This window comes from Artemia franciscana, chromosome 18, assembly GCF_032884065.1.
Source record: "Artemia franciscana chromosome 18, ASM3288406v1, whole genome shotgun sequence".
Lineage (NCBI taxonomy): Eukaryota > Metazoa > Arthropoda > Branchiopoda > Anostraca > Artemiidae > Artemia > Artemia franciscana.
Genome location: NC_088880.1, coordinates 2,713,331 through 2,734,490, shown reverse-complemented (window position 1 = coordinate 2,734,490; position 21,160 = coordinate 2,713,331). Strand labels below are relative to the sequence as shown.

Below are 21,160 nucleotides of genomic sequence, written 5' to 3'. Positions count from 1 at the left end.
ATTTTAAAAACTTATTTTTTGAGTACAAAAGGCACTAGGTGTAGTAATTTCCGTTAAAATGAGCCATCATACAGCTCTATATGGTTTTTCATGCCCAGTTAGCTGAGGAGGAAACAAACGGAAAGAAAGTAAAAAAGGTGCCGTATATGCAGAATAGCATGGTTGCAGTCACTTTTCTTGATTTTCAAGCATATATATTTCCCTTGTTGGTCAACCCAAGGGACGGTAAGTTTCCTAGATAGGGGTTTCTGACAGGCGGTTCTAATAGTGTACTTTTTGTTCTGATCTGACTCTATTTTTAGGAGTTATGGGCTATTATATTTCTTAGTATTGGACGTGATTGCCTCTTACTAGGTTGCTAGCTACCGCTGCGACCCGGATTAATGTGTTCATGAAATTCAATGCAATTATTGATGACGAAGTAACTTTTGTTTGATATGATACAGGTTTCTACCCCATAACATATTTTCTAGCCTTATTTTTCTGTCTCCTTTTGGAAAATTTGCGGAACTTGGGTTTAGAAGATATAATTCAATCAAGTGCTTTGACGCGTAAATTTCCGAAAATTTGAAAATGGGCTTGTTCAAGTTAGTATTTGAAAGACTCACGTACCGCTTAATTTTTTTTTATTATAACTCATTATAAGCCTGAAACTCATTTTCATTTGCTCTGCATGTGTTGACTGATTTTTGAATTAAAATCAACATGGTGGAAGTGATGAAGAACTTGAGAGCCATGGCTAATTGGAGTAAAGCCAAGACATATGGTCTCAGTGAGAGGCAAAGCTCGCATAAGCCCTTGTCAGAATTGTATAAAAATTATTCATTTTACTTGTTGAAATGGAACGGATGAATCAACTTGGTGGAGTGATGAAAAGCTTTAGAAACATGGCTAATTGAAGTAAAGCCAAGACAGATAGTCTCAGTATGAGGCAGTGCTGGCATAAGCCTTCGTCAGAAGTGTATAAGAATGATTCATTTTACTTGTTGAAATGGAACTGATGAATCAACTTGGTAGAAGTAATGAAAAGCTTTAGAGCCATGGCTAATTGAAGTAAAGCCAAGACAGATAGTCTCAGTATGAGGCAGTGCTGGCATAAGCCTTCGTTAGAAGTGTATAAGAATGATTCATTTTACTTGTTGAAATGGAACTGATGAATCAACTTGGTAGAAGTAATGAAAAGCTTTTGAGCCATGGCTAATTGAAGTAAAGCCAAGACAGATAGTCTCAGTGTGAGGCAGAGCTGGCATAAGCCTTTGTCAGAATTGTATAAAAATGATTTATTTTACTTGTTGAAATGGAACTGATGAATCAACTTGGTGCAAGAGTGAAAAGCTTTATAGCCATGGCTAACTGAAGTAAAGCCAAGGCAGATAGTCTCAATGTGAGGCAGAGCTGGTGTAAGCCTTGGTCAGAATTGTATAAAAATAATTCATTTTACTTGTTGAAATGGAACTGATGAATCAACTTGGTGGAGTGATGAAAAGCTTTAGAGCCATGGCTAATTGAAGTAAAGCCAAGACAGATAGTCTCAGTGTGAGGCAGTGCTGGCATAAGCCTTCGTCAGAATTGTATAAGAATGATTCATTTTACTTGTTGAAATGGAACTGATGAATCAACTTGGTAGAAGTAATGAAAAGCTTTAGAGCCATGGCTAATTGAAGTAAAGCCAAGACAGATAGTCTCAGTTTGAGGCAGAGCTGGCATAAGCCTTTGTCAGAATTGTATAAAAATGATTTATTTTACTTGTTGAAATGGAACTGATGAATCAACTTGGTGCAAGAGTGAAAAGCTTTATAGCCATGGCTAATTGAAGTAAAGCCAAGACAGATAGTCTCAATGTGAGGCAGAGCTGGTGTAAGCCTTGGTCAGAATTGTATAAAAATGATTTATTTTACTTGTTGAAATAACAACGGTCGTCATTTATATCCCCTTGTGCCCCCCGGCGTCCCCGTTGTAGTTGTGTCCCTGTGTCCCGGTCGTCATTTATATTCCCTGTGTCCCGGTCGTCATTTGTATCCCGGTGTCCCGCTCTGTATATAGATTCGTTTTTTTAGTTTTGTTTTTCTCCTTTATTTTTCATTTTTTTCCTTTTTTATTTTTTTCTTTTTTAGTTTTTTTTAGTCTTTTAGCTTTTTTAGTTTTTTTTATTAGTTTTTAGTTTTTTTCTTTTTAGTTTTTTTGTAGTTTTTACCTCTTTTTAGTTTTTTTAGTTTTTTTTTACTTATGTCCTGGTCGTCATTTATACTCCCTGTGTCCCGGTCGTCATTTGTGTCCCGGTGCTTTGTTGATGGTGATTGCTAATCGAACATTCCTTTTGTCCCGGTCGCTTTGTCTTTGAGTGTCGTCATTTATATTCCCTATGTGCCGGTGTCCCGGTCGTCATTTGTGTCCCGATGTCCCGGTCTATAATTTCGTCAGTTGAAAACATGACGTCAGTCAACACACAAACATGACGTCACCCGACAGACAGACCCACACATCCACAGACAACTTATTTATATATATATATATATATATATATATATATATATATATATATATATATATATATATATATATATATATATATATATATATATATATATATGTATGTATGTATATATATATATGTATATATATATATATATATGTATATATATATATACAAGTTTTTTGGCATAGACTCTTTGAGCATCTTCCTCGGCTGTTGCCATTGTAAGTTCATCAGTCATTTTAAAGTTAAACACTAATAGATTTCTACGTGAACGCATGTCTTAAATATCTTTAATGACGTCACCGTCATAACAAAAATGACGACAACTAACTTCATGACGTCAGTCAACACACAAACATGACGTCACCTGACAGACACATCCACAGACAACTTATTTTTATATATATGTAGACTAGCTGTTGGGGTGGCGCGAAGCGCCACCCCAACACCTAGTTGGTGGGGCGCTTCGCCCCCCCCAAGCCCCCCGCGCGCGTAATTCGTTACGCGCCATATTAGTTACGCGCCATTGTAGTTGTGTCCCTGTGTCCCACCTGTGAATATAGATAGATTTATATATGTGTTTCAAACTACGTAAAAATTGCGAATATACAACATTTTTGGCTTTCCCACTACTGGGTGCTTTCCGTTTCCAATTGCCAGCAATTGATCTGAAAATGTTTGACCAGAGTCATCGTTTTGCAATCGGACACGCATATTTGTAGTTAATTTTAATATTTTTACGTGTGCCCATAAATTAGAATTTTTCAGGCAAGCATTCATTTCGTCTGCAGGAGTTAAACTACGTAAAAATTGCGAATATACAACATTCTTGGCTTTCCCATTGTCTGTGCATATACAAAGCCGTATGTACTAATAATGACGTCATATGCAAACGCTCTTTTTACAAACAAACAAACATGCATACACACAACTCGTTTTTATATAGATAGATAGATAGATAGATACAATACAAATTAACTGCGTAAAACTTGCGAATATACAACATTCTTCGCTGTCCAATTGTCGCTGCATATAAATAGATTGTCAGGTTTACCGACCCTCGAACATGCAACGTACAATTGTCCATGGGAAAAACAATCAGTATTAAGATCTATACCACATTTTTCTAATGATTGACCTTGAGCTTTGTTAATGGCGATTGCAAATGCTAATCGAATTGGGAATTGCAATCTTTTAAATTGAAAAGGCAGATCCGTTGGAATCATGGGAATGCGAGGAATAAGAACAGCCTCACCCTCAAAAGGCCCTGTCAAGATTGTGGCCTCTATTAGGTTTTCCATTGTTTTTTTTTACGGCAAGTCGCGTGCCATTGCAAAGCTTTGGTGGGTTGATATTTCTTAAAAGTATTATTGGTACGCCTATTTTTAGTTGTAGCACGTGTGGTGGAAACCCTGAAAGATCTATGGAATTTAAAAATTCAGATGGATAATTAACCGCTTCATTTGGTTCCAAAACTGTGTCGACTGACTTGTAAAGGACTGCCTGGTCTCGAATCTTGGTCAAAACAATATTGCTGATTTCGTGGACGTCTATATTTTTGGGTGCGAGAATCGCTCTTTCACTTAGCCATTTATTATTTTTATAATTTTTTAGAATATTCAGAAATACTTTTTCAATCAATTCATTTTTGGACGTCACTAAATTACAGAAATCAGCAGGTAGTTGAATACGTCCTGAAATTGAGTCTATCGTATCATAAATGTCTTTTTGTTCCGACGTTAACTTGGAAATGTTATTTTGTACATACGACAATAGATCACTCGTACTGTAACTTTGTTCACGATCCAATTCTACACATGTCGAAACAGCAGCGATACGGTTAGGTTAAGGCATTCCCAAATCCTGAAGAGGTTTGTTTGCCATACGTACGCACAAATCTTCTATAATAACTAAAATGTAGTTATAAATTTCTGATGTAAAATCAAAAGTCATATCTGACGTCTCTAACTGTTTTCGATGGAGTATATCTTCGGACATTTTTGACTTATATTTTTCCCATAACTCTGTAGGAGCTGATGGAGAGCAAGTTGTTAAAATGATGCCAAACAATGCACGAATTTGACTTGGGGTTGACGTTTCGCACGCGTCATTGATGCAGTTATCCCAGTGTTGGTCATTCTCCAATAAATTCAGAGCTTGGCATGCACTACGGTAAGTGTCATGTATAGTACCGTTTACAGTTCTCAAATACTCAAAGGATGTCGGACCGGGTACATTCACCAAAAGCAGGCGTAGAAAGAAGCATTCATGTTGATTGGGGTGAACGGTGTAGAGTCTTCCTATCGTGGTATCTTTGAAGATGGTAGGTTGGCCGTCGACTGACTTACCCTGTTTTCGACGTTCAAATACTTTATTTTTAGTATTCCACGTGTAATACGAAGGCACTTCAGTATACAGCAGTTTTTTTGCAAAAGAATCATTTTTGCAAAGCGAAAAAAAAGCTGTTAATTTTGTATCCGGTGGATTCAGGGCTCTTTGTTGCACGTTGGTTTCCGAGAAATAAACACGTTGACCATTCTGTAAATGTACCGCTAAGTGAACAACAGCTGGACTACGTTCATGTATCGGAAATGAAAGAATTCGCCAAACAGCTTCATTACTGCTTATGTATCTTCCAGCCTGATATTGTACGATTTCGTCGAAATCTTTGATTTCGTCGAAATCTTTGATTTCGGGCTGCAAGCCAAAAACTGCCATGTCACTGCCTTTGTTGACGTATTTACATATGTATTTGATTGCCTTTACGGAGTTACAGTATTCAACGTTTATGTGTGCATTAAATGTTTTTGATAATAATGGGGAATATGGAACAACCCACTGGTTATCTACTTCGATGGTGGTACCGTTGCCATTGTAGGTTCTTCAGTCATTTTACAATTAGAAATTTCTCTTTCAACGGTCTTCTTACAATTAAAAATTTGTCTTTGAACGATATTCTTAAATACCTGGTCGTCATTTATATTCCCTGTGTCCCGGTCGTCATTTGTGTCCCGGTATCCCAGTCTGTAATTTCTCTTTGAGTGTCCCGGTCGTTATTTATATTCCCTCTGTCCCGGTCGTCATTTGTGTCCCGGTCTGTAATTTCTCTTTGAGTGTTTTTTCTTTTTAGTATTTTTTAGTTTTTTACATTTTTTCTTTTTTCAGTTTTCTTTTTCTTCTTTATTTTTCAGCTTCACTATGAAATACATATCACCGAACCTTTGTTTTTTAACTAAAATCTGGTAGGCATTGATGACCTTATCCAAGTCAAAATCCCAAACCCAATCATCATCGCTATCATTTCCAGTTTTGATATGTTTTGACTCTCGCTGTCCAGGTGGATCTTCATCTAACTGCGCGGTTTTGCGTTCTTTAGCCTCAAGCCTGTTTCCTTGCTGTTCTTTTGATTCCTCGGCACGCTTTCTTTTCTGACTTTCTCTATCAGCAGGAAGTTTTTTGGCATAGATTCTTTGAGCATCTTCATCGGCTTTTGCCATTGTAAGTTCATCAGTCATTTTAAACTTAAACATTAATAGATTTCTACGTGAACATATATGTCTTAAATATCTTTAATGACGTCACCGTCATAGCAAAAATGACGACAACTAACTTCATGACGTCAGTCGACACAGAAACATGACGTCACCTGACAGACAGACACACAGACAGACAACTTATTTTTATATATATAGATTAGTCACAAAAAAGAATAAAAAGGGCCAAGAAACGGAGATCAGCACCGCCATTAGGGACCGTAAAGTCTAATACCACATTCTTCTTCTTCAAAAAAAAAGTCAGGCCTAGAACAACTGAAAACGAGGAAAGAGAAACCCCCAAAGAAAATTTCAAGAAATGAATAATCTCCAATTCACAAAGCTGCATCTTGGTTCTTTTACTTAGCTCCTCCTTTCCCCTGGAGGGCCATAGGGTAGCAATATTACTTTGCTACAACGCCGTATCCTGAGCATTCGACCATAGCTCCCCCATTGAGGCCCTCGGCTACTTAACCTGTCCCTCTAGCAACCTTTCCAGGATTATTTTGGTTGTTCCTGATTTGCAAAACGGGGGGTGGGGGATATCCATGTGTCGTAAGGCAATCTTCCATTCCGCATTTATTTGATTTACCATTAATACGTTTATTGTCACTTTCGAATGTCATCAAGAAAGGGATTTTGGTTTATCTTTATGTACTTATTTAACAATCGATAATTAAATGTTTTAGTTATTAACGAATTAATTATTATTAATAAAAAAAGGTATAATTAATTTAAAAATTACTTTATTAATTTCTAATAATAATTTAAATTGTCAGATAATAATTAGGTAACTATCATCAAATACTTGGAGTCGTCTTTGTAACTGCAGATGAATGCTCACAGTTTGACAGCCTTATTCGTTGACGGAAAGTACGCTACTATTATGAATTATGTGCTTTAACTTCTGGGAATAATTATTATTTCTCTGAACATTTCTTAAGTCAATCAAAAGCTGAGACATTCAACGTGTTTCGGCAAACGACCCCTTCTTGTGAATTGTCGCCTCGTGTAAGAATGATACCAAAACACACACCAAAAACAAGAAGAACAATAAGGAATTTCTCAAGACAGTGGGAAACAAATTAGAATAAATATTTCGGCCCTATGTCCAAGGGCCGTCCTCAGCAATACAAAAATATATAAGAAAAAAACTTACAACACGATAAAATCAATAAAACTAAAATGAAGAATTTTTTCAAAACAGTCCCAGTATCATTACCTCAGCGAAGTTCAACCGGGACCCTTTTTAAAATATATCATTGATCAACTGCTCCCCACAAGCGAGACGTAAATAGCGACGAAGACCGCACTGACTTAACATCACAATTACCAAAAACAAGACGAACAATAGGGAATTTCTCGAGACAGTGGGAAACAAATTAGAATGAATATTTTGGCCCTGTGTTCAGGGGCCGTCATCAGCAATACAAAAATATATAAGAAAAAAAACTTACAACAGGATAAAATCAATGAAACTAAAATGAAAAAATTTTCAAAAAATTCTCAGCATCCTTACCTCTGCGTAGTTCAGCCAGGACTGAAATATTCATTCTAATTTTTTTCCCACTGTCTTGAGAAATTCCCCTATTATTCTTCTTGTTTTTAGTGTTTTTGATGGAAAGGTAGTGTGGTCTTCGTCGCTATTTTATGCTGCCAAAATATTTGAAACCTCCTATTCTTCAGTTCCTTCACTGTTGACCAGATTTCCTTAAGCAATATGGGAAATAACCGCATTTGACGTTAATTTAATCTTGTTTTGGTTTATGACAAGTCCGACAACCTTTTCCCTACGTCCCAGTTCATTTATGTTTTGCTGCATCTTTTCTGAGTAGTGAGTAAGAAGGGTAATATCCTCATGACGCATGTTGCTTTATATTTTTCCTATGTTGCCTTATATTTTTCCTATGTTGCTTTATATTTTTCCTATGTCGCTTTATATTTTTCCTACGTTGCTTTATATTTTTCCTATGTTGCTTTATATTTTTCCCATGTTGCTTTATATTTTCCTATGTTGCTTTATATTTTTCCTGCATTTATAAGTTAATTATTGATTAACCGATACCGAGTATATCAAAGTTTTTTTCAATTCTAGAGAGGCAACAGCTCGTGTTTAAAATACCATCCGCATAATTGAACAGTGAGAGATCCATTCCCTGGAATATAAAACTCATTTTACTGCGTTCTGGCTCTCAAGGACGCCATTATTAAACAACAGCGGACTTTAACCCCTTTTTAGTTTCTGTATTCTTTATAACAGCTTTACCTTGTTTAGCCCAACTCTAATTGCAGGTTTTCCCTTACAAGAGAAGGCATTGAATTGGCAAACAAACTTGTGAATGTAACCTTAACAGGAAATCAAACACTAGATGCCTCGGAATCTGATATAAGATCTTCAATACGTCCGAAAGATCGTCATAGAAATTGTGCAGAACGCTCTATATCTGGGGACATCGACTTTGATTTAGAATCTGCAGAACGTCCGAGAAAAAGGAAAATGATTAAAACTCCTAGCAAACGTGAATTGAATGTACTCGAAAGTGATAAAAACTTTTCCTGTCGTATAGTAGATAACAATTCTGGTAAACTAGGAAAAATTGTTGGGTCTGGTGATGAAAAAGAAGAAATAACACTTAGTGATAGTGACAGTGATTGCATGGGAGAAGATAGTAGCTTAAATAGTAAGGAGGGTTTTGTTGAATCTCAGACAATTTTGAAATTTAAGCCCAAACAATGGAGTGGCATTCAGTTTGGACAGCATTCATCCGCATTAAAGAACAAAGAAGCAAAAACCCTCAGATCAGATGATTTACCCTTAGAGGCGAATTTTTCGGAAGTATTTGAAAAACGAATAAATTCGGTTGTCGATATAAAATTATCAGAAAATGAACTAGACCCAGTTTCTCCCCTTACTACTGGTAAAACTACTGTTATCTCTTCCCCCTCCAAGTTGAAGGAAAAGAGGTCAGTACGTGCTAAAGACGGCAGTTCGTATAGTGAGATCAACGTTGCTGGGATGTCCGGAAAGCCAATGAAGTTGGTTGTGGATGTTGAATTACCTGAATCTGATAATGAATTAATTACTTCTTTAAACGCCGATAATTGTAGATATAATATTCAGAGAGACGAGAATTCTCATATGCTGAACGATACTAAAAGCTGTTGTTCAACAGAAGAACTATCTGACCTGGAAATTTTAAGCACGCCATCCAGTCAGTATTTTGAAGAAATTAATAAAGCCTCAAACTCAGGAAATTGGCCAGTAATGCAAGATGCTCTTAGAAAATTCAGTTGTGGCGCTGTAAAGATAGATGGAGAGGAAATGCTTAAATCTGATATTTTTAGTGAAGAAATATTTGTTGAGCAAGTCAATTTAGGCTATTTAAGTGATACCTCTCCAAATAAAATCTGTTGTGGGTTAAGAGTTCCGGAATCTGGAGTGTCAAACAATGAGCAAAATATTCCCCTACTGAATAAGAATTGTATTTTTGAAAGATGCAAAAAGGAAAACACGGAAGTTAAGACAGTAAAAGTAGAAGAACGTAGCCCAAGTGGCTCTATCTCTTCGCAAACACTAGATAGAGCATCTGCAAATAATCGGCAAAATAATTCAGCCTGTTCTTTTTTTGCAAGCGAAGCTACTGATAATGAAAACCATTCTGACCTTGAAGTCTTGGAATTTGAGACATTTCCAAATGGAAATAAAGGTCGGCAAAATTGTTTTCCTCATAGGTCAAAGAAGAAAAAGATGAAAGCTGAGAAAACAAAGCCAGAGGAAGGGCATACTTCAGGTAATTCAAGTTATGACCCGGACAAAATGGGACAAAACAGTTTAATTCACTCAACTTCTTTAAACAAAACTTTTGACGACGAAATTATTCCTGATACTGAAATCTTGGATTCTCGGGTGTCCTCAACTGTAAATAAAGAATGGCGAAATTCTTCTCGTCGAAAATCCGAGGAAGGAAAGACAATACCCGGGAATGCCAAATCTGAGGAAGAGCTTAACTCTATCAACTCAAGACCTTTGAGTTCTGCTAGCCTCCCTGACATACCAGACATTATATCCTTCCCTAATAATGCTGATGGCGTTAGCCTGTTAAATGTTAGAGTAAAGAAACCAACTTTACAGTATGTGTATTTGACACCAGAGGGACGAGAAACCTGCCTGAAAGATCAAGCAGAAGTATTGTTTGATGACAGTGATTTGTTTCTGGGGTATGGATGCTTGTGTGTCAAAAAGGACCTGTTAGCATCAGGGAAGAGATATCGAAATCTGATTGATCGGTGAGTTTCTGATTTACAAATAGCTTCTCGTTTATGCAGTGGTTCTTGTTTCATCCCTTTTTTGTCTAAAGAAATGGGTAAAAGGGTGCCATATGTTAAGATTGGAAGTATTATTAGTAAAAACGGTAGGAGTAGTGAAGATGTTAAAAGTAGAATATCCAAGGCTCAGGGTTTTTTCCACAGTTAAAAAAGTTTGGAAGAACAGGAAGATAAGTCTACAAACCGAGATTAGAATATTGGAAGCTAAAGTGATGACAGTGGTCAAATATGGCTCTGAAGCATGGGCGCTCCGAAAAGCGGATGAAGGTTTGCTAGATGTTTTCCAGAGAAATTGCCTACGGATTGTCTTGGGTACCTGGTTGACTGATTGTATTTCAAACACTAAACTGTACGAAAACTGTCGTTAAATCCCGCTTTCTAGTGCTACAATAAAAGAAAGGTTGATGGCTAGGGCACGTTCTGCGGATGGAGGATGAGAGATTGCCGAAGACTGTTCTTTTCGGCCAACCGTCTAGGTCTAAACGCGAAACCAGGTCGTCCTCGTCTGGAGTGGGTAGATGTCCTAAAGAAAGATCTTAAGGAAGTGGGAACGTCATGGGAGGATGTAAACACAGAGGCTTTGAATTGTTTGGGATGGAGGAGGAGCCTGCGTAACTGTGTTGGCCTCAGGTGGCTTGGTGCTGTGGTGAGTTGTCAGTAGTAGTATTGAGGATTTAGAGCTTGTTGGCTCGCCCATCTATAAGTCCAGGCTTTTCCTTGAAACGTCTTAAAGTTGAAAGATCTCTAATTTTATTTTAATAGTTTCTTTTTGAGGGAGCAATGCGCATTTGACAGCATTTAAATTGGGTACATTTGTAAACAAGGAAGCAATTTAACGTATCACCTAGTGTTTACATTGTTTTTTTTTTCCGTTTTTTTCTTTTCTTTTTTTTAACTTTCGGTACCTTAAATTTAATTGCAGTTTAGGCTAAATCTATCGAAAGGGCATAGTATGTGCCAGAAAGATTCAAACAGCAATATAGTTTGAAGATAATTAATCGTTTTGGGGGTATGGCTGCATTTGGGTAAAAAGACGGAATTTCTAGTATCTGGGAAGAAATAGTATCTATATGCGAGGTTAATTTCTATAAAACAAAATTGGGATATTTAAACAATGATTCGAATCAGGATTTTTCTTTTTGAACGTTAATATTTAAACTTTTTTTTGATTGAGTAACTAAAGCGCATTCAATGAAGGCGAACTCTGGAATGAGTGTGGTATATCGTGGAAATACAGCCAAATATATTCTAAGCGCAAGCCGTCTGGCGCCGGAGGGTTCATTTCGTGGTTATTCGGTCGAAACAAATGTTCCTCTTGAACATATGGCTGACTTGTGAAAGTTTTCCTAAACGAAAATGATTATGAGAGCATATTTCTGAGAAAGATTTATTATTGGTTTTCCCATGAAATTTCTTAAGTTTAAAATACTCATTAGACTGAAATTATATAAAAAAACAAAAATATGCGCAAAACTGCGCAAAAAATAGGGCCCAATCCTATTTTCTAGGGCTATAATTAAAGGAAGATTAAGATGGCTAGGGCACTTTTTTGGAATGAAAGAATACAGATTGCCAAATGTTATGCCAGGTGGGTGGCATAAATGCGTGCATAAAGTTAAGAGTGATTGTAATTTTACTGAGACACAAACGTCATACAAATATAAAGAGATTGGAGTAACTTAAGAATATTGATCACCTGGACAGAAAAAAAGATATAGGTTTATGGTAGTTTCAGAAAATTTTCAGCTCATTAAATTTTATACCTTTCTTGTGAGGATTTTATGGTAGATTATAGTGTGTGTTGTTATGAGCATCACTTTCAAGACACCAATTTCCTTTTCGTTGCTCTAGAATACTGCAGGTGTAGATAAATACTTTGCTATGAAGTATACCATTTTTAATTCTCAGTTGAAAAAAATGAACCGATCGACGGCGAGATGCCCTGAGAGTTCCAATGTAACACCCTTAGCGGCTCCTATATACAGTTTAAAAAATTGGTCATTTGTATCACTTACAGCCCTTCCCGTATATACTGTAGGAAATCTTTTTATCCCTAGAGGCATAGTTGTTGAACCTTTCGACTATTTTGAATAAAATAGTTTTCTTAGGATTTTGATCAGATTTCTTTTTGGGGTGGGTAGTAACAAGGGACAAGGAAAGAGGGCTGGTTGCACTCCAGCTACTTTTGACTCTTAAAGGGGGCACCAGAACTTCCAATTTTAAATCAAATGGGTTTATTTCGGTGTTTCTACGACAATTTCTTCCATACGAAGTGTCCTAACGAATATATATTTAATTAAAGTGCCTTCACGGAACTTCGTGGGAGGGGGTAGAGAGTCTTTGAATAGGTTGAAAAGGAAAAGGATCATGCAAAGCTGTGTTATCCCTAAACTGCTTAGTCCTGCAGTGAGTTGTCAGTAGCAGCAAAAGTGGTACCATCCCCTTATGCTATAGCGCATTATCGTGTATTTTGTGCATCCTTTTGTATTATCAGGCTTACTTGTGTCCCGGACAACAGCTGGCCAAACAAAGAATGAGTAGTTGTACTGCCAAGGCTATGAGAGCTAGTTCCAAAAGCCCCTCTAAAAACGAAATGCATTGCATAAGTAATTCTGGTGGATACCAATCTGATGGATTTATAACACCTAAATTTGAGAGAGTCACGTTAAATAATCTCTAATTTTTTCTTATTACCTCCACCTATCCCATTCAGGGACATATTGTTGTCCTTTGGGCTCTAGATGGATTGTCAAAAGCAAGATTTCGGTAGCCTCAGAATCTTATTAAAGACCACCTTTTGACCACCTTTGTTTCAGTGTAGCCTCAGAACATGGGATTCTGTACGCTCTTTGTACAGAAGGATAAAAAAGGAAAATAAAATACTTTATGAAAGTCCTGCCCCTTACAAAATGGATTTTAACGACAAAAAAATAAATGCACAGGGGGGGGTTATTACGTTAAGAGTCGTTTTTATGGTTCAATAATATGTCATGACTGCCCCACACTTCCATTTTTTGTCTTGAGAAATTAAATTTTGAGGGGTAATTTTTAGTTTTAGAAAATGTCAAATTTTCCGGTTAGTAAAAAACAGCTTTTTTTTCTTTACCTTTTGAGCATTTGAAACATCTTTTAGGAAGGAAGATTATTTGTATTCCCTTCTAAGAAGAACTGCTTTTCACTATCAGATTTTGCTTTAAATTTCATACCCAGATCATGCCTACCTTTCCTTCAAACAACCAATAGCCAGTGGTAATACCATATGATGAGCGCTATACCTATAAACGAGTTTTGATTTTCTAAAAAATTGACCCTTATAACAATGATAACTTTTAAAAAAAGACAAATTGAACTCTTTAAAAGTAATTAGGCATTATTATCTCTTCCGTATGATTTGTACAATAATAAAAGGCAGGCGTGTTCAACGTTTTTTGATGTGGCAAATAGAGAGCTTGCTTTTTTTTATTCAATTAATGTCAAAATTTTTCTTTCAGAAGTGGAGGACTTGTTAAAGTTTTTCTAAATGACCGTGATTGTGACGAGTTATCCCCTTGTGCATCACAAGCCTTCTTACTTCCAATAGCTCCTCGGGTGACAACCAGTCAAACAAGTATAGAGCCTTTGTCATCAACTAAGGTTGTGAGAGCCATCTCTAAAAGCCCTGCCAAGAAGAAAATCAATAGCACGATTAATTCCGTGGACTACCAATGTGATGAATTTATAGCCCCTAAATTGAAAGCGTCTCATCAAATAGCTTCTTCCCAGAGCACTCCTTCTAATATTTGTTTGTCGTCGGCATCTACATTCTCCGAACTTTCAAGGGAAGCAACTGTATCTGACCTAACAATTGAAAAAGTAAACCTAAGGCCAGGAGACTTTAAAGTTTATTTACTGGTTGACACGGGAGAAACTTCTGGGTATGTGTTTTAATTACTTAATAAATGTGACAAGCTTTTTAAAGATCATAGCATTTGGCATTAATAAATAATTAAATAAAAATAATACAATTAAAATGCTTGCTGAATTAAGATAAGATAAACTTATATTTAAAAAAAAAACTATCACAAGCAAAAATGACAAAAACTATGTCTTACCTCAATTAATAGCTCATACCTTAATTAACTTACCTCAATTAACTTACCTCATTAACATATGTCTTACCTCAATTAACATAAAGTTGACACTGTCGTATATCAGTGGCAATAGAGGCGAAGCCGATGAAGTAAGGTTAAGCCATCTAATCAGCCGTATGGTTTTCGTGGCAATCCTTTTTTTTATAACCCTAGGCTGATATAACCTAGCTCATCGCTGTAGCCTAGCCATCACTCGAAAATGGCTATTTTGTCAGATGTCATCTCATTTTCACTGCAAGTTTATCCGTCATGAAGGTCCAATAGCTACGTTGAAATATTCTTTATTCTTTTCAATTTCTAATGGCGCCATCTTTTTTTGTCATACAATCTACGTCGGATACTGTATGATGGTTTGCCCCGCGTTCAACAGAGCTTATTGTAGCTAATTTTAATTAATTATTTAAAAAGAGTAATTACTGTGCTCTTTTGAACGCGGCTTGACAGAAAAATCAATTTTGCGCGATTAGTTGAAAATCAGGAGAAATGGTCACAGTCTTGGCACACAGGACTTGTAATTCTATCTCCTTTGGGGCGAGATTTTAAGTCTTGGTTGAGCAGATCCTTTGACTTGAGTTGGGGGTGAGTGTTTTGACTCTTAAAGCTCATTTACCATGAGTCTGGAGAGCTTATGGTTAAACAAATTTCGAAGTAACATCTGATTTACAGATCCTAGGTGAGGCGGAAAAACTTCTGGCTTTCTGTAAGAACAAGAACAATAGAATGATCACATTCTATTGGTCTGACTTTTGTCTCTATTAACTGTCTATATTTATATAATCTGGCGATGTACCCGAAGTAAAAAATAATTTTTCTAAAACATTAAACGAGACTTACTCCAAAGGGGGGGGGGGTATTGGATTACCCCCAGAAAATCCAAGAACGTGCTGTTGAAAAAAAATTCTGCCGAATAAATTTCTCAGATGACAGTTCAGGTATCCAGTAATTGCGCCATTATATACCTTTCAGGTTTCTTTTCTGGTGGTCGCCAGTAATTGAAGACTCTGGCAAACGCTGATTTAAAGTCTGATTGTTACAGTATTCTAATCTATTCTATACTCTATTCTCTATTCTATACGATTGTTACTCTATTCTATACGCCTATAGTGTTCCTATTTCCCAAAAATTATAACTAAAATGAAAAAACAAATATTAGAGTCTAAAATTTCGTAGATCCATAGTGTCGTTGAACACATTTCAATAATTATAATTATTATAATAATAATTATATAATTATATTTATTTCATATATATATATATATATAAATATATATATATATATATATATATATATATATATATATATATATATATATATATATATATATATATATATGTTCGGAATTTTAACCCCCCTAAATCTCTTTGCCTTTTTTATGTAATGGCTAAAAGCGTATATTTTTACTAAACCCATTTCCAGACGGCTTGAATCTCCGTTCTAAAATCAAAATCCAGAATAGTGTCTACTCAGGATACTCCTGGCCCTCTCCTGCGATTACTCTCCTCGGCCACCAGAACTAAGCTATGGTTGGAGAGAGAAGGGGCACTAGCTCGATTATAGTTTATTATTTGGAAGGCTTATATAAAAAAAGTTTAATTTTTATTATTCAGACGAACTAGCCTATATGCACACAATAATGTTGAATATTCTAGTTATTTTTACTGAGAATGAAAGAGCGAATAGAATATGGCTTCTAGACAAATGGTGGGAGCTGTAACCCGTAAATCTTTCAAATGTTATAGCTAAAATATATTTTCTATGCTAAACCCCTTTTCATGCGGCTTGGATATCCCTCCCAAAATCAAAATACAAAATAGTGTCTACGCAGGATTCTCATGGCCATTTCCTTGCTTTATAGTATTGGGTTGTATCCTACAGCGCAATTTGACTCCCCATTTTTTAAAGTTTCCGTTTTTATTTATTGTTCCTGAGTTAGTGACTACCTCCCCCTCCACTTTAACAGACTGTAGTGGGGGCCTTTGTACAGATTCATCTCTGTGTTGTTTTGGATATTTATAAATAATCTTTTTGTCATAAAAATATTACTCATTTATATTGTATAGGTCCTTTGGGAAAAGTAACCAAAAGGTCCTTACTCTAGACGAGTTGAGAAAGCAAGATGTTCCCTTCGAAGTTCGGCGATTAAATGTTGGTGATTATTTGTGGGTTGCCAGGAGCAACTCTGACCCATCAAAGGAGCTGGTTCTTCCATTTGTGATAGAAAGGAAGCGTCTTGATGACCTAGCCTCGAGTATAAAAGATGGAAGATATAGAGAACAAAAGGTGAAGAATATTTATTACTCAGTAAATTGAAAATAGTATAATGGGGGCTAATATGTTCTGGGGACTATTGTCAACTGGCGTCTAGTATAAAAGATGAACTTTGTCAAGAACAAAAATGTGAAGAATATTTATTAACTAGTAGTAAGATTATGGAATAATGGGGGCTAATGTGACCTTGCCTATAGCATAAAAACTGGAAGATGTGGGGAACAAAATGTGGAAACTATTTATTGCTTAGTAAAATGATAATGAAATTATGGGGGCTAATATGTTCTGGGGGCAGATGTGACCTAGCCACTAGCATAAAAGATGAATGGTGTCGGGAACAATAGGTGAAGAAAATTTATTAACTAGTAATATGATTACAGAATAATGGGGGCTAATTTGACCTGGCCTAGAGTATAAAAGTTGTAAGATATGGGGAACAAAATGTGGAAACTATTTATTGCTTAGTAAAATGATAATGAAATTATGGGGGCTAATATGTTCTGGGGGCATATGTGACCTAGCCTCTAGCATAAAAGATGAATGGTGTCGGGAACAATAGGTGAAGAAAATATATTAACTAGTTATATGATTACAGAATAATGGGGGCTAATTTGACCTGGCCTAGAGTTTAAAAGTTGGAAGATGTGGGGAACAAAATGTGGAAACTATTTATTGCTTAGTAAAATGATAATGAAATTATGGTGGCTAATATGTTCTGGGGGCAGATGTGACCTAGCTTCTAGCGTAAAAGATGAATGGTGTCGGGAACAATAGGTGAAGAAAATATATTAACTAGTTATGTGATTACAGAATAATGGGGGCTAATTTGACCTGGCCTAGAGTTTAAAAGTTGGAAGATGTGGGGAACAAAATGTGGAAACTATTTATTGCTTAGTAAAATGATAATGAAATTATGGGGGCTAGTATGTTCTGGGGGCAGATGTGACCTAGCCTCTAGCGTAAAAGATGAATGGTGTCGGGAACAATAGGTGAAGAAAATTTATTAACTAGTAATATGATTACAGAATAATGGGGGCTAATTTGACCTGGCCTAGAGCATAAAAGTTGTAAGATATGGGGAACAAAATGTGGAAACTATTTATTGCTTAGTAAAATGATAATGAAATTATGGGGGCAAATATGTTCTGGGGGCAGATGTGACCTAGCCTCTAGCATAAAAGATGAATGGTGTCGGGAACAATAGGTGAAGAAAATATATTAACTAGTTATATGATTACAGAATAATGGGGGCTAATTTGACCTGGCCTAGAGTTTAAAAGTTGGAAGATGTGGGGAACAAAATGTGGAAACTATTTATTGCTTAGTAAAATGATAATGAAATTATGGTGGCTAATATGTTCTGGGGGCAGATGTGACCTAGCCTCTAGCGTAAAAGATGAATGGTGTCGGGAACAATAGGTGAAGAAAATATATTAACTAGTTATATGATTACAGAATAATGGGGGCTAATTTGACCTGGCCTAGAGTTTAAAAGTTGGAAGATGTGGGGAACAAAATGTGGAAACTATTTATTGCTTAGTAAAATGATAATGAAATTATGGGGGCTAGTATGTTCTGGGGGCAGATGTGACCTAGCATAATGGGGGCTAATTTGACCTGGCCTAGAGTATAAAAGTTGTAAGATATGGGGAACAAAATGTGGAAACTATTTATTGCTTAGTAAAATGATAATGAAATTATGGGGGCTAATATGTTCTGGGGGCATATGTGACCTAGCCTCTAGCATAAAAGATGAATGGTGTTGGGAACACTAGGTGAAGAAAATTTATTAACTAGTAATATGATTGCAGAATAATGGGGGCTAATTTGATCTGGCCTAGAGTATAAAAGTTGGAAGGTGTGGGGAACAAAATGTGGAAACTATTTATTGCTTAGTAAAATGATAATGAAATTATGGGGGCTAATATGTTCTGGAGGCAAATGTGACCTAGCCTCTAGTATAAAAGACTAACGGTGTCGGTAGTGAAAGGTGAAGAACATTTATTTCTCAGTATAATGATAATAGAATAAGGGGGGGGGGCTAATATGTTTTTGGGGTTAATTTAACATAACCTCTAGTATAAAAGATGAAAGATGTGCGGAATAAAAGATGAAAACTATTTATTGCTTACTAAAACGATGATGAAATAAAGGGGACTACTATGTTATGGAAGCTAATGTGATCTTGCCTCAAGTATAAAAGATGAAATACATAGAGAGCTAAAGGTGAAGAATTTTTACCAATTAGTAAAATGATAATAGAATTATGGGGGCTAATATGCTCTGGGGGCTAATGTGACGACTTAGCCTCTACCATTAAAGATGAACGGTGTCAGAAACTAAATGTGAAGAACATGCATTGCTTAGTAAAGTGATGATAGAATAATGGGAGGTAATGTGATCTAGCCTCAAATATAAAAGGTAAAATATATAGAGCACAGAAAGTGAAGAAGATTTATTACTTAGCAAAGGTATAATGGAATAATGCGGGCTAATGTTTCCTATGAGCTATTGTGACCTAGCCTCTTGTATAAAAGATGAACACTGTCGGGAAAAAAGGTGAAAAATATTTATTACTTAGTAAAATGGTGATAGAATAATGGGGGCTAATATGTACCGGGGGCTAATGTGACCTAGCCTATAGCATAAATGATGAAATGTTTGGGGAACTAAAGGTGAAAACTATTTTTTGCTCACTAAAATGATAATAAATGATGGAGCCTGCTACGTTATGGAGGTTAATGTGACCTAGCCTCTACTGTAAAACATGGAAGAAATGCAAAACACAAGCGAAATTATGTATTGCTTATTAAATGATGACAAATAAATGCAGGGTTAATGTGCTATGTATAAGAGACTGTTTATATTTTTTTATTAATTATCATTACTCTTTTGGAATGCTAAACATTTTTTTATTACTTTTATATATATTAGCATTTATATAAAACATTAAAAATATTAAGATTAAATTAAAACATTAAAAATATTGCATATAAAAAATATTAATTATTCATTTTATACAAACTTTAGAAAATGTTTAGCTATTGTATTATTTTTATAAGGATTTAAGATATCCTTCTCCCTCCAGATTTAATTTGGGGAACTCACGAACTCCAGGAAATTTGATGAAAGAAAAACCACTAGTAATCATCTGTCACCCTATGATATAGAAATAAAAAAAAAAATTCCCTGAACCCATCTTAGGTCTGCTCATGCCTGCGTGATTTTCCAAGATTTGTCTTTTGGTTCTTCAAAAATTATGAAGTTTTCAAGGCATTATCTTACCTTTGTCAGTGATGCCACGTTAAACCGTGAAGATTTAGAAGCTAGACTGGTTAGTTGAATTTCGCGACTCTTTTCGTCCGTTAAAATCCAAACATTAGCAATGTGTTGAGGCAAAGACTGCTACATTTTCAATGAAATTATACATTTTCTTAAGCTGTGTGTTCCATTTGTTTCTAGCTACCTTCTTTGTGGTCTCTTGCCCACGTTTATTTCTTTTAAATTTGGCGCCTGCTGCTACCAATTAAATTTCTGAATTTTTCCTAATTTTCTTACATATATAAGGTTGTGTTCCGCTTAACCAATTCAGTTAGATATTGTTTCTTTCATTCGCAAAATCTGTTTTAGTCATTTCAGCCTTGTTCTTATTATAGCCCTAGAAAGTGAACCACATTTTTCGTACATTTCTCTGTTAGAAATACGATCTGTAAAACGTGAACCCAGGACTTTACGCTGACATTTTCTCTGTTAAATATTTAACGAATCCTCTTCCGTCTTACAAAGTCCCCGCTTCTTAGAACAATACTTGACCACTGTCATCACCGTTACTTCCAATATTTTATTCTTATGTCGTACGCTTATCTTTTTGTTCTTCCAAACTTTCTTCATTTCTAAAAAAAATCAGCTTTGGCCGTTGGCTATTTTACTTTTTACATCTCCATTGTATCAACCACCTTTAGTATTAATACTGCTCAGGTAAGTGAAACTCTCCATTTTATCCACCTCTTCACCTTCATTTATTTCTAGTCTAAGCGGCTTAATCTTCTTAAGATTAATCTTCAAACTTATTCTTGCACCCTTAACTCTAAAAACCTCTAAAAATATATTTTAGGTTTAGAGGTTAGGAATATTAGATATGGAATAATTTCTCTTTGTTTTAAGTTGTAATGTAGCTCCTTATTTTCAGCTGAAAAAAGGTTTTTTTTAAATTTAATACCTTAAAGAATGAGAGGTAAGAGCCAAATAAATCTGTAATCTTTATTAATTTAATTTAAATTAATCTAAAACTTAAATCTGTAATCTGTTTGAAATCTAGAAAAAATTTTCTGGGGTTTTGCCTTTTTTTCAAACATTTGATTAGGTTCCATTTGATCGACCTCTTCATCTTCATTTATTCCTAGTCTAAACGGCTTAATATTCTTAA

The 21,160-nt window shown here is 35.7% G+C and overlaps 1 protein-coding gene across 1 annotated transcript in view; it reads left to right on the top strand.

Moving 5' to 3' along the window:
* The window catches only part of LOC136038981 (uncharacterized), a gene marked incomplete at its 5' end in the record, with an annotated part of 30,431 nt that overhangs the window by 7,381 nt on the left and 1,890 nt on the right, over positions 1 to 21,160 (top strand). Inside the window, 3 exon segments of the mRNA XM_065722500.1 lie at positions 8,302 to 10,296; positions 13,827 to 14,249; positions 16,527 to 16,746. Of these exon segments, the coding sequence (XP_065578572.1) occupies positions 8,302 to 10,296; positions 13,827 to 14,249; positions 16,527 to 16,746 (2,638 nt within the window).